Source organism: Lichenostomus cassidix, chromosome 25, assembly GCF_008360975.1.
Source record: "Lichenostomus cassidix isolate B80296 chromosome 25, HeHo_3.0, whole genome shotgun sequence".
NCBI classification, from domain to species: Eukaryota; Metazoa; Chordata; class Aves; order Passeriformes; family Meliphagidae; genus Lichenostomus; species Lichenostomus cassidix.
The window spans coordinates 245,714-258,128 of NC_139505.1; the positions used below are offsets into that span (position 1 = coordinate 245,714).

The 12,415-nt window shown below is 56.2% G+C and overlaps 3 protein-coding genes across 15 annotated transcripts in view; all 3 read right to left on the reverse strand.

Annotated features, from left to right (window-relative positions):
• Nucleotides 1–175: 175 nt before the first annotated feature.
• AQP10 (aquaporin 10) lies at nucleotides 176–2,828 on the reverse strand (the record flags this gene model as incomplete). Its single annotated transcript, XM_085082187.1, has 7 exons — nucleotides 176–470; nucleotides 541–758; nucleotides 836–954; nucleotides 1,042–1,179; nucleotides 1,275–1,401; nucleotides 2,006–2,084; nucleotides 2,758–2,828. Coding segments are annotated over 7 exons (1,041 nt in total), but the record flags the coding sequence as incomplete, so codon positions are not given.
• On the reverse strand, nucleotides 2,715–4,541 carry HAX1 (HCLS1 associated protein X-1). 5 transcript variants are annotated; one of them, XM_085082108.1, is made up of 7 exons: nucleotides 4,366–4,521; nucleotides 4,064–4,266; nucleotides 3,831–3,982; nucleotides 3,651–3,696; nucleotides 3,417–3,532; nucleotides 3,172–3,322; nucleotides 2,715–3,099 (listed from the first exon to the last, which is right to left on the reverse strand). In XM_085082108.1, the coding sequence occupies exons 1-7, from the start codon at nucleotides 4,416–4,418 to the stop codon at nucleotides 2,981–2,983; spliced, it is 840 nt and encodes a 279-aa protein (XP_084938234.1). In that variant the 5' UTR covers nucleotides 4,419–4,521; the 3' UTR covers nucleotides 2,715–2,980. The 5 variants fall into 5 exon arrangements, with proteins under 5 accessions (XP_084938234.1, XP_084938233.1, XP_084938231.1 ...); XM_085082107.1 differs by having other exon boundaries at nucleotides 2,715–2,854; nucleotides 4,366–4,515; XM_085082105.1 differs by having other exon boundaries at nucleotides 2,715–2,854; nucleotides 2,952–3,322; nucleotides 4,366–4,515.
• Nucleotides 4,542–5,319: 778 nt separating this feature from the next.
• Nucleotides 5,320–12,415, reverse strand: part of UBAP2L (ubiquitin associated protein 2 like) — a 30,471-nt gene continuing 23,375 nt past the window's right edge. For 5 of the 9 annotated variants that reach the window (XM_085082096.1, XM_085082097.1, XM_085082092.1 and 2 more), the window contains 10 exons: nucleotides 12,033–12,228; nucleotides 11,838–11,926; nucleotides 11,130–11,183; nucleotides 10,439–10,520; nucleotides 9,104–9,321; nucleotides 8,909–9,014; nucleotides 7,704–7,771; nucleotides 7,219–7,416; nucleotides 6,724–6,774; nucleotides 5,320–6,221 (listed from right to left, as the gene is read on the reverse strand). In XM_085082096.1, coding sequence (XP_084938222.1) covers nucleotides 6,126–6,221; nucleotides 6,724–6,774; nucleotides 7,219–7,416; nucleotides 7,704–7,771; nucleotides 8,909–9,014; nucleotides 9,104–9,321; nucleotides 10,439–10,520; nucleotides 11,130–11,183; nucleotides 11,838–11,926; nucleotides 12,033–12,228 — 1,158 coding nt within the window. In that variant the 3' untranslated portion in view covers nucleotides 5,320–6,125. The remainder of the gene's footprint in view (nucleotides 6,222–6,723; nucleotides 6,775–7,218; nucleotides 7,417–7,703; nucleotides 7,772–8,908; nucleotides 9,015–9,103; nucleotides 9,322–10,438; nucleotides 10,521–11,129; nucleotides 11,184–11,837; nucleotides 11,927–12,032; nucleotides 12,229–12,415) is intronic. The other 4 variants (XM_085082098.1, XM_085082095.1, XM_085082094.1 and 1 more) reach the window with 2 other exon arrangements.

A 12,415-nucleotide genomic window follows, 5' to 3' on the forward strand; every position in this document is an offset into this window, starting at 1 on the left:
GGGGTCCCGGGGGCAGCCCCAGATCCCGCAGTGGGGCAACCCCCACACCAGCAGCACGTGTCCCCCAGGCTGGGGTCCCCCTGCAGCCAAGCCCGGTCGGCCTTCCCCCTGGCGGGCTGGGAACCACTGCCTCCACCATATCCCTGCACCCCCAGGTCCATAGACAAGACATCCCTTGCCCTCAGGAGATTTTTAATGGTGTGACAGGGACTGTGGGGGAGACTGTGCTGCTGGCGCACGATGGTGTGGGAGACCCGGCAGGCACTGTCTCCCCAGTGTTCTCCTTGGGCAACATCCCAATGTCTGGGTTGAAGGTGGCGTTGACTAGAACGATGGAGCCCTGCTCTGCCAGGACGTTGCTGTCCTCCTCCGGGTGGTGGAAAGCCACAAAGAACTGGTACAGGTATGTGCCCACGACGGCTCCCAGCATTGGTGCCACCAGTGGCACCCACCACCACGCATTGCCCCTGCTGGGGACGGGATAGGGTGGGCTGGGGATCATCCTTGCCCTTCCCTCTTTGCCCCCTTCCCTCTACCCACCTGAAGACCTCCGGGCCCCAACCTGCCACATAGGTGAAGAGCCGGGGCCCAAGGTCCCGCGCAGGGTTCAGGGGGCAGCCGCAGTTGGCCGCCATGGAGCACCCGACAGAGAGTATCAACAGAGCCACGATCGGTGGTTCCATGCCCTTGGGGACACCCTTGTTGCGGGTGTCCATGATGCCCATGACACCCAGTATCACCACCCCTGTGCCAATCACCTGTGGGGACAATGAAGCAGCTCCATACCATGGGGACTGGCACCATTGGTGCTGAGAGAGCTGACAGTGGTACCTACCTGGTCCAAGAAGCCATTGCCGATGGAGACATAGTCAGCTGGGTAGGTGGCAAAAATGGAGGCAGTTTCCCGGGGACCAGAGACAGTAAGGGTCCCATTGCTGTAGTGCCAGATGGCATCTGGGGGGCAGAGGCAGAGCATGTTCATAAGACTGGCCACCCCAGCATCACTGTGGGATTTTCTTGCCCAATGCTGCTCTTGCATACCATAGTAGAGCAAGTAGACAGCTCCAGAAGATATGAAAGCTCCCAAGGTCTGCACAACTGCAAAGATGGGCAACTTCCACCAGGGAAGCTGCTCCATCAGGCACATAGCAAGGGAGAACGCCGGGTTCATGTGGGCCCCTGCAACAGAGGTGGGATAAGGGCTGGGAGTAGAGGGCCCTGGGGGACCCAGAGCCAGGGGATGGCAAGAGTTGAGACCCCTTCCTCTGTCTCACCAGAGATTCCCCCCGCTATGTAGATGCCCACCATGACAGCCAGGGCACCTGCCAGGTAGGTGGTGAAGAGGTCCCCTTTCGTCTCGAAGCTGGTGACCTTCTGTGCAGAGCTGCTCAGGGTGATTATCTGGAGAAGAGGGATATAGCCCCACCTCAGCCCCAGCAGCTCTGTGCTGAGATCCTTCCACCACTGATACTGCAGAGCAGCAAGGCAAGGGCTATACTGGTGGCGCCCCCATGGTTTTGCTCCCCAGTACTTGGACACCAGACAGGTAGGTGGTTACTGCCCTTGCTTGTGGTTTTGATGGCAACCAAATTATAAGCAATAAACTTAACTTCTGTGGGGAGGTGGTGGGGAAGAGGTGCCACAACACAGCCCCAGGGACACTATATGGCATCATGGGATGCAGCCCAAATGCTAAGAACAGCACCAGAGCCCCAGCCTTTGCCTGCTCTGAGGCAGGAGGTATTAAGGCACACACTGCCCAGCACCACACCCTGATTGCACCAGAGCCATGGCACAGGGCGGACCATGCTGTGGGAACAGGGTCCAAGTGGGAAGACAGGTAGTGCTGAGTTACACATTTGAGTGTGGTGCAGCCCCAAACCCCTCCAACCCCAAGCAGCAAGCAGCAAAGCCTTGGGACCCCTGGTGCCTGCCACCACCCCGTCAGCCCCGTCCCACCCACGACTCCCACATCAGCCCCAGCCCACCCACATGCCCTTCTTACAATGAGCACGAAAGTGGAGAGCAGCTCAGCCAGGCATTCCCGCACCAGCTGATTCCGGATGCGGAGCAGACCCCGGGCCCTTGTCAAGAAAGAAGTGGTGCCCATAGTACCGACTGGGAAGGAGCAGCAGTGACAGCAGTGGCAGCAGTGAGAGTGGTGTAGGCGTTTCAGCTGCAGCAGATTTTATGAGCCCCAGAGCTGGGTGGGTGATAATGTGCAGACTTTAAACCAATCAGGGTTGCACCAAGGGAGACGCCTGGCAGGGACCAGAGTCCTGTGTGGGGCCACAGACACCTTGTGATGATGCTGCTCCTCAGTAGGGCTAGGTGTGGCAGGAGCACCCTCATCCCCAAGTGGTCGTGGGGAGCCAAGACCTCACTTAGGTGAGCAGGCACAGCTATTTCCTGGCCAGGAACCGCCGCCTTTATGCTTGCCACATCCCAAGCCACAGCTGCCGTCAACACCAATAAAGAGGCCCTGGGAAAGGCCTCTGGGCTGGGCCAGGTCCTCAAGAGTGGCACACGGGAGGCATCAGCACGGCCTCGGGCAGGGAAATGGGAGAGGGAGGTAAGCAGGGAGCAGTGCAGGCACAGGAGCCTGGCAACCACCTGCATCCCTGAGGCAGCCCTCCAGAGCCATCCTGGTGGCCAGGGGGAATCTGCCTCCAAACCTATGAGATTCCAGTCTGAAGGATAGTGGCAGGTCACTGTTTAGCATAAATAGACTTTATTGCTCTGTACACACACACATACTTGGCGCTCACAGGGGTCCCTGTGGCTCTGCAGCACCGCAGAAGGCAGGCAGCCTCCAGCCCACGCACGCACTACTTTCTAGCAGGATCTGACCCATCTACAACAAAAACAGGTGGTAAGAAGAGGCTGCTGCCCACTGCCTGCTCTGACAGCCCCGGTGAGCCCAGGGTACCCCCAGCCTGCACCTGTCATACATATAGGCTGCTCAGTCAGGACTGGGCAGCTACCAGCTTGAGAACCAGCGTCGGAAGAAGCTGCTCAGTGCAGATGAGGGGTCGTGCAGGTTGGGAACATGAAGCTCGTCTTGCTGCGGCCATGTGCCAGCAAACTGTGCCAGATGCCCTGGGAGGACAGAGAGAACTCCCTCAGTGGAGCCCCGTCTGCTCCCTGCATCCTCCCCAGAGCCCCACTCACGGTCATCCATGTTGACAACCTCCTCCCGATAGTCCTTGTTCTGCCCATCCTCTTTGGTGGTGGTGATGAAGGCCTGGTCCCCCCTCCAGCGTGTCACTGTTGTCTCCTGGCGGCCCTGGCTGTCCTGCACAGTGCGGCGCTCCTCCACTGCCTGTACAAAGTGTCGAGTCCTAAGAGACTCCCGAGCCACGGGGATGGTGTCCCCAGGTCTCCCACAGCCCTGCTGCACCTGCAGGGACACTCACCCCATCAGGGAGAGTCACTTTGGTGACAGAGACGCTCTGGAAGTAAGAGTGGGACTTGGGTTTGTCAGGCCTCAGGATGGTCCCCAGCCCCACGGAGGAGACCTGGGAGTCCAAGTCTGGGGGGAGATGTGAGATGGTGGCTGCAGCATGGGGACATGTCCCAGAGGCTGTGGCAGTACAGGCGCATGAAGCAGGGAGGGCAGAGATCCCACAGCCCCTGCTCCCAGCACCCACCTTGGTCTTCCTTGAGGCCAGGAAGAGCCCGGTGAGCATCTTCCAGCTGTAAAACAGAGCCACGTGTCACTGATGCCAGTGACGGGAGGAAAAGCGCAACACTGGGGCAACACTGCAACAGCACAGAGCTGACTACCGCTGTTGAGCCTGCGGGAGACAGATGCCAGACTCCTCACCCACCCCGAGGAAGGGTCTCCAGGGCTGGACGAGGTCGCTGGCGGCCCCAGAGCTCCCCGGGGCCGCGCTGGCAGGGAGGGTCTCCGGGTGCTTCAGCATCGAGTCCCGCAGCGGTCGCCCTGCGTTGCCTTCATCAGGGCCGGGCAAGGCGGGCTCTGGGCAGCAGAGGGGAGTCGGTCAGGCCGAGAGGCTCCGAACCGGCCCCAAGATTCTCGGTCAGGCCTTCCCGTACCCACCGAAAGGCTGCTGAGGCTTGGCCCAGGACCCCCCGAGGACGCCTAGGAGCTCGCCCATGTCCCGGAATAGCTCCTCGAAGGGGCCGCGGGACGAGCCAGGCCTGAATCCGAAGCCGAAGGCCTCGGGGGGCTGCGCCATGGACACGCCGCCATCTTCCTCCTCCTCGTCCCACGCCGTGCCGCCGAACAGCGGGTCCCGGGGCCTGCGAGACCGCAGCACTGAGACACCCGGAGCAACTGTCGGCAACAGGGGGCCGGGGGTTGAAAGAGGGACAGGATCAGTGCGGGCGGGGCCGCGGTACCTGCATCGCCCCGGGAACCCGAAGAAGCCGCGAAACACGTCGTAGAAGCTCATCCCGCTCCAGGTCCCTCGGGGTCGCTCTACCCTGTCTCGCCGCCGCCGTGCCCGGGTCGCGCTGCCGCAAAGCGCGGCGGCCGCAAAGTGCCTCCGGCTGTCGCGAGGAGGCGCGGCAGTGGGGCCCGTCCCGTGTCCGCCCCTGACCCCGTCGGGCAACCCCGACACGCGCACAGGCCGGAGCCCTGCCCGTCTAACCGACCCCGGCCCAGGGCCCCCCGCCCCGGTCGCACGAGCCACCGAGAGCAGCGGGCATGGGCACGGCTCGGGGTGGGCGGGGTAGTGGGCACCACCTGAGCTCCTACAGCCCTTCTCTGTGCCCCCAGCGGAACTCCGTGAGTGCAGCTCAGCCTTCCCACACAGTACATGAGGGCTCCAACTTCGCCCCCACTGGGGCAGGGATCCTCCAAGCCCCCAGCCCTTTACCTTGCAGCAAGGACGCTGATGCGGAGCACACAGCCAAGGGCACCTCAGCAGCCACTACGGGGTCACGCACAGCTTGCTGCGGCACCATTTGTCCCACTGCCCTCCACTGCACCTGTGACCACCCTCCCTTGACTGTCCCGATGACCTCGTGGGGAGGAGGGGGACGGGGAGCGCCCCACAACCTCGAAAAAGAGAACCAGCATTGGGGCATAAAGCAGAGCACAGCAGGAGATGGAAATGAAGGGTGGGGGTCTCAGAGAAGGGAGGGGTAGGACAGTGGCGTTATCCCTGAGCTGGCATCCTGCTGCCCAGTGCTGCAGCTGGGAAAAGGAAAAAATCCACAAAAGGAAGGGACAAAAACAGCAGCAAGAAGCTGGGGAGGGGTGGGGGAAGTGCTGTCCCCACTGCCCGGGGCCTCCCACCCCCTGCACCAAAAATAGGGAACCAGGCTGAGAAGGTGGAAAAAATACACACATCACTTTGTGGTCTTTATTCTCTTCAGTAAATCCCCGCTCAGGGCTGCAGCTGAAGGGACCAGGTGGAACTGAAAAATACAAGATCTGGACTGCATAGAAAAAAAATAAGGAAAAAAAAATCCCCAACCCAAAAGCAGAATATACTTACAGTGTGCAAGCAGGGCAAGACCTGCACTCTGGGCCCTTGCAGATGGAGGGACGTAGATGGAGAACATAAAATACTGGGGGGGGGGGGGGGCCTCGGGGGCGGGGGGGAGCAGAGAAATGACAGAACTAGAGGACAGCATGGGGTTTTTGTTTTTATATACAAGACACATTTATCCATTAAATTTAGAACACGGTACAAAAAAAACACTTCAACTAATTAATCTTACAATGCTGCTCATATCAATTACTGGTCTTAATCCTAATAATAAGGGGGTTTGCTGTAGGCGACTCGCAGCTTCCACTCCTTTGGATCTGAGAGGTTCTGGGGCAGCAGGATGGGATAAGGGACAGAAAGGAGTAAAAACCAAAAAAGGCCCCTACGGCAAACGGTTCAGATCTGAATGCAGAGAGAGAGGGGAAAAAAAGGAAAAAAAAAAAAAGAAAAAAAAAAAAATACAAATTCTATATTACATACAACAGGAAAGTGGCTGAAGACAGATAACGCAGAGGTGCCTGCGGCCTGCTCTGTAGGGCCCTGCTGGGGCTGGGGGCCCAGGCGCTCCCCACCACAGGGCTCTCTCCTCCCTGGGATCCTTCCTCATCATCGGGGTCGCTGGGATTCTCTTCCGGAAGCAAGTGGTGGCAAAGGGGCCCAGCCTCAGTTGGCACCCCAGCTGTAGCTGTTGTAGGCAGACTTGTTGGCCTGGGATTTCTGGGGGATGGAGCTGCCTTGGCTGCGCTGCCCAGAGCCGCTCTGTAGGAAGGGGCAGAAGGAAAAGTGGTGAGTGCAGGGAAACCAGCCCCAGCCTACTCCACAGGGCAACGCTGGCATGCCTCGGCCCCAGAAGATAGCCCTGGCCAGGCTCTCTGAACATCTCCTCGGCACCTGCCAATCCACATCAGCCCAGCTGAGCTCCCTGGCACTGGGGCAGGGGCTGCCTCCAGCACCGCGCAGCTGTACCATCCGTGCTCCAGCACCCTCCCTCAGCTCCGCACCTTCCTCCAGGCCAGCAGCATACTGGGCCACAGGCAGCCTGCACCGGCTGCTGAGCAGCAGGGAGCGGGGAGACAGGGAAGGGTCGGTGTGGGTTTTGTCTGCGCGCGGTGTGTGTGTGTGTGTGCACATACTGACTCAGCCTCTCTTCTTGCCCCATGGGGCCACGGGGGAGACAGAAGGGGCTACGTGATCCTGGGGAGCCTTAGGGGCAGGGGCAGACCCCAGGGCAAGTGCAATGCATTTTCAGAGAGTTCATTACCTGATCTTCCTGCTGGCGTTGGCAGCACAGTATCATCTGCAAATATGGAAGCTGTTGCAGTACCAGGATATGTAAAATAAAGGGACAAACTATGACAATAGAAATCCATGGTTAGACCTGAAAGCTCCTGCAGGGTTGTGGCTATGGCGAGTAACCCCTTTGGTGCTGGCCTGTGGGGCTGCGCCTCTGAGGAAGGGAGAGGTCGGGGTGCCCCAGATGTGTCTGTGTGAGGGGGCACTACCTGGCCATACCTGGTGCAGCCCGGCATCAGTACCCACCCCAGCAGAGTGCACCCCAGGCCTTCCTTCTCACCTTGTCCTCTTACCAGCCTGTGTGTATGTGCATGTGTGAGCATGTGCATGTCACTGCATGTGTCCGCCGCAGAGCATGAGGGAGGGAGGCAGGAAGGGAGAGGGAGACCAGGGGAGTAAAGGGGGAGCAAGAGCCCTAGGAGATACCCCAGCAAGGGGCTGAGGTGCCAGGGGCATTGCTTACCTGCCCATCCTGCTGCAGGTGGTGGTGGAGGATTTGCGAGTGTGGCTGCTGATGTGGGGTCAGAATGTGCATGAAGGGGGTGGGGGGGTATGCCGCTGCTGTTGCAGGGTTGATGGGGCCACCGCTGCCCAGCGCCGAAGGCAGGTTGAAGGAGGCCGCTGGGGTTCCAGTGTGAAATCCCTGCTTCTCGAAGGATTGCTGAGAAGGAGATGCCAACAGTGGAATAAGGGCTGGGAGCCAGGCTGGCAGTGCCCCTCCCCATCTCTACACATCACAGGCCCAGAGTTAGCATGTGGTGCAGAGAATGGATAGAATCTCTTCCTATGTCTCTTTCTGGGCTTGGAATTGCTCTAAGCTGGGAAAGGTCAAGCATTTCCCTTCTCCCTGGCTCACTGATTCTCAAGGGGGAAAAGAGACCTCATTGCCCAGGGAGGCAGTCTCAGAGCTTCTCCTCCCCAGCAATGCAAGGAGCACTCACAACTAACCTGAGTTTTGGAGTAGACAGAGCCCGAGATGTCCGGCACACCTGTATTACTGGATGTCACGGATACACCTGGGGAGAAGGGAGAGGTGGGTGTTAGGCAGCAACAACTGCTTCAGCAGGAGCTGCTTGCTGCTAATGCCAGCAGCACCTGGTGGAGGGCTCCAGTGGTCAGAGAAGGTCAGCAGACACAGACTGGACTGGGTAGCCAGGCCCTGGCACAACCACATGCAAAGCACCCCTATGAGTGTAAGTTATTTTGCTCTGGACACAAACTGTTTCAAAATGCCTCCAGAAATGAGCTGAAGGGCTGGCTGCCACCCAGAGAAACACATGGAAAAAGCAGGTCTGAGGAAACCTGGGGAACACAGGGAATAGACAGGGAAACAAACCCACAGCACGTGGCACAGCAGCAGCAACAGCCCAAAAGCTCCTTGGGTGTGAAACAGGCAACTGCATGTAAAGGCAACTCAGCTGTGGTCTAGGATGGCTAGTGCAGTGACTGACCACACAAGCCCCACAGGGTGTTAGCAGTCTGTGAAAGAGGGTGGCCCAGAGGACACCTCAGCCATCATTTAATGCCTGCAAAAAGTGCTGAAATGAAAGCAGTTTGAAGGACTAAGCACCAGGTGGCCTAGTACAAAACTGAAATACCTTCGCAAAGAGAAAATAGTATCTTGAAGGGCTCTAATGCAGTGAAAAAAGGGACAAGGGAAATTTAAAGGATGCAGCCCTGCGTAAGTCAGCCAGACACCAACCAAGTACCAAGACAGGCGGCAGGTTTACAACCTTCCCGCATTTTTGAGTCAAGGACACTTCCCTAGAAAAAGTGTTGGCTAAACACTGGTGGGAAACAAGTTCAAATCCAGAATAATTGCTGTTCTGTTAATCACATACAGGCAGTTAAAAAAACAACAAACCAAACAAAACCAAACAATTCAGCAGCTTAAGCTTCTGATAGGGGTCCAAGGCACCAGACAGCTGACAGCAGGGCACAGAGGAGGGTGTGAAGTGATCTCTAACCCCCAAACCTGCTCCAGATCTGGATGCAGAACAATCTTGGGCCTTTTTAAGGATAATCAAACTACTTGGGAGTGGCACCCCTGGCATTTTTCTCCATCACTGCTCTAAGACAGCAGTCCCTATCACAGGCAGTGAGACTGGGAGCAAGCCCTGCTGCTGTGGAAGGTGCTCTGGTGGGTCTCTTACCAGTGCTGTACCCATGAGAGCCATAGCCACTGGGCTGCTGGAAGGGGGTTGCTGATGCGTTGACGCTGACATTCACACCATGCTGCTTGGAAGAGGTAGGAGCAACCTACAGAACAGAGAGGAACAGAGTGAGGAGAGACTTTGCTGTGCTACCCTTCTGTCCAAATTCCCACACCTCGTCTCTGGGAAACTCACAGGGAACACGGCGGGCCCATACTGGAAGGTGCTGGGGAGCCCTGGTACCCCTGTATAGTATGGCAGACTGGTGTAACTGTAGCCAGGAGGCAGCGCGGGGTTCAGGAACGTCTGCTGTGTGGTGTGGTGAGTCTGGGTCTGGCTCTGCTGAGGCTGTGCCAAAGTTGTTGCAGGAGCAGGGGAAGAGGCATCACCTCGACCAAATTTTGTTAAGTCTCCTGAAAGAGAGAAGGTGAAAGGAGAGTGAAGAAGAGATGTTAGATCCTGGCCCATTCCAACTCAGCCCACAGGTGACTCAGTCTTTTGATAAACAGTGACTTTAATCACCTCCCCTCCTGACACTGTCAAGGACTCACGAGCCCTCAGACCTTTGCACACTGATAAGGCAAAGCTATTAATTGCTCCTTGGCCCTAACAGGACTACAGAGGCAAAGGGAAGCCCACAGCAGCTAAGCCCATGATCTGGCACTAGATAAACCTGCCAGCATAGCCTGATGCTAGAGCTCTCCCTCATCCCTTTTTGTGCACCAGCAGCAGGACTGAACACAACCCAGATCCTTGCCTGGGCTGTGCAGAGCTTGGGGAAGCTCCCTGTGCTGACCTTCATGAGCACCTGTTTGGTTCTTCATGCAAACACTCTCCTATTCAGAGCTCACACAGTGCCATGCTCCAAGCTTGGCATTTTAGCCTCAGCTGTGCAAAAGCACTTCCACACAAACCAGCTCCTGCCAAAGTTGAGGGGAAGTGGTGCTGGAAAAAGCGAACCTTGAAGTGCAACAATTCCTAAAGCATGTGAAAGCTCAGCATAGTCATTCCCCACTGTAGATTGGCAGTGTATAAAAAGCACTTACCAAGGCCAGTGAGAGGTCACACACCCACTGGGCACTTGGGTTAAGTTTGTCAGGTCCCAGATTTCTCACTTGCTTTCTCCATGAGACTATCCCATAGAAGAAAAAAAGTAATTTCTCCCTATTTTGTGTTTCTGTGTATTTTTACTCTCAGTGCTTGAGAAGCACTGCTTACCACCTGCCTCACCACCACGTGGAAAGCAGTCCCCCAGTTGTAGGCCTTGCAGAATCTTTCAGCCCTTCCTCGTTCCCCTCCCAATTGCCCCATGAACTTGGACTTCGCCCACCTCTTCCCAGTATCAGACTTTGACACAACCAGATGCCCAAAGGGAAGGCAAGAATTTAGCTGTGAGAAGCATACTCCAAACCAAAAGCAGTGCAGGAGGCATAGTGCAGGTGCAGATGTAGCTCCAGTGGACAAAGACACACGACACTAATAGAAGCAGCACAAACTCTGATGGGATGGGAATCATCACTTTTTCCCTACCAGAGTATGGATTGCTGCTCAGGCTGCCATCTCTTCCAGTCAGTGGTGTGGTGGGTGTAGGGAATGGGATGCTGTAGTAATCCTGATGAATAAAAACAAAAGGAGAAAATGTTTTATCAGCTCTGTCCAAAGTGAAAAGCAGTATCTTTTGGGAGAGAGGAATTTCTGTACTGCAGCTGCAAGATATGTCTGAGTATTGCAGTTCAACCAGCCACATCCAGGCTGATCATGACCTACAGCAGCCTCAGGTTTATGTAGCATGCACCATCCCCCTCATCTGGCTATTAGAACCAGATAAGGTCTACTGGTATGCAGTCCTTAAACTGCCTGGAATTTCCTCTCTGCTTCAAAAGAAAATGGACATGTCCTATCACTAAATAAAGTCCATTCTCATTAGGTATTTAGTCACTGGCTCTCTCATGGATCAGAGGTGAATCTCTGTAACAGCCCTGCTGCTGTAACTCACGCTCCCTGGCCCCACAAGGGATACTGCTGCATGAGTAACTCATGCTCCCAACTCCCCACGTGCCAATGTGCAACTGATTAACTGCTCACTGCTGCTACAGAGAGGCACATCCACTCAGCACCCCATTTTGCCAGCTCTTCAGGACTGCCCACAGTTGACCTGTCTCTACCCACACAGCACCAGTGGAAGTGGCATGTCATGTCCCTGTCACTCTGCAGTACTCACCAATGGGAATCTTGTCTGGAGCATTTGCAAGTCATCATATCCGTACACCTGTGGCTGGAAAAAGAGCCAGAGATGATGTTAGGGACATGGACTAGATAAAGACACCTAATTTTAGATTAAACATTTAGGTAAACATGAGAGAAAGCCAGAAGCAGACAGTCAGCAGCCACATGAGCCACCACGTGCAGGCAGCCCGAGTCCCTACACAGGTTGATGCTGCCAGAAGTTTGTGTGAGTTGCTCAAAGGAAAGTGCTCCAGACCACAAAGGCACTCAACAGTTTTTCCTGGAAATCAGCCCAAGACTGAAATCTGTCTTCACCTTCAGGAGAGGGTGTGACACACCCCTAGACTTTGTGGCCGTTGCTACCCTTGCCCTGACTGTTTGCCCTTTGTCACACCACGTTTGTAACACAGGTCCGTGCTTCCACACAATGTGCTCTGCCCAAGGGCTGCTGCTCCTCAAAGGCTGGGGAGGCTGCCGAGAACAGGCACACAGACTCTGCTCTGGGGTGATCAGGACACATATTTACCCCCATGGGCACATGGATGTCATGGAAAAAACAGCAGGTCCAAACTCCACCTGTCCAAGGCAGGCCTGCTGGACTATGTCACAGTTTTTAGTTTCCCCATTATGCTACATTCCTCCCTGCTGCAGAGGGAGCTGGAAGGGACTCGGTGGCATGACACCACTGCAAAGTTCCACTCACCGGATAGGCATGTAGCAGCCCTGGAGCCATGATGTACGGATTAGGCAACAACGGTGGGACTCCAGGAGGGAGATTGGGAGGCGCTTTTCCTGAAAAAGGAAGGGAAAGGAAAAGTTCCGCAGTGAAGCCAACAGCAGAAGCTCACTGCCTTAGTCCTCACACCCTCCTCTGGTACAGCAGTACCCAGGATAGTACCTGATGTGGTTGCAACAGAGCTGCGAGTCGAGGCTGTCACTGTAGAGTTGCTGCTGAGGCTGAGGCCCAGGCTGCTGACACTACTGAGGCTAGATGAAACGCTGACAACCGGTGGGGCAGCTGACACCGTGCTGGAGGAGGTGGAGAAAGTACTAGCAGAAGAATGGAGGCTTGCTTCACTCTCCACACTTGTGTGCTAGGGAAGGAAGGCAGGAGAGTCAGAGGACCAGGCAGATGGAACTAAGTGCACAGGTAACACAGGACACTGTCTACGCAGAACATTGTAAGGCTCTGTCTGCATCTGGATGTTTCTGCAGTTAACCTGTTGTAAGTCCAAAGTCCTGACAGCAGCCAACCCCTAATGCTAACAAGCCTCTCTCATG

Excerpts from the sequence above, each read along its gene's own strand:
- HAX1 (XM_085082106.1), bottom strand. The coding sequence starts at position 4,418 with ATGAGCTTCTACGACGTGTTTCGCGGCTTCTTCGGGTTCCCGGGGCGA. Across the intron at positions 3,533-3,650 it reads TGGCCTCAAGGAAGACCAAG|ACTTGGACTCCCAGGTCTCC; the intron begins GTGGGTGCTGGG and ends ATCTCCCCCCAG. Across the intron at positions 3,323-3,416 it reads AAGTGACTCTCCCTGATGGG|GCAGTGGAGGAGCGCCGCAC; the intron begins GTGAGTGTCCCT and ends CACTTTGTACAG.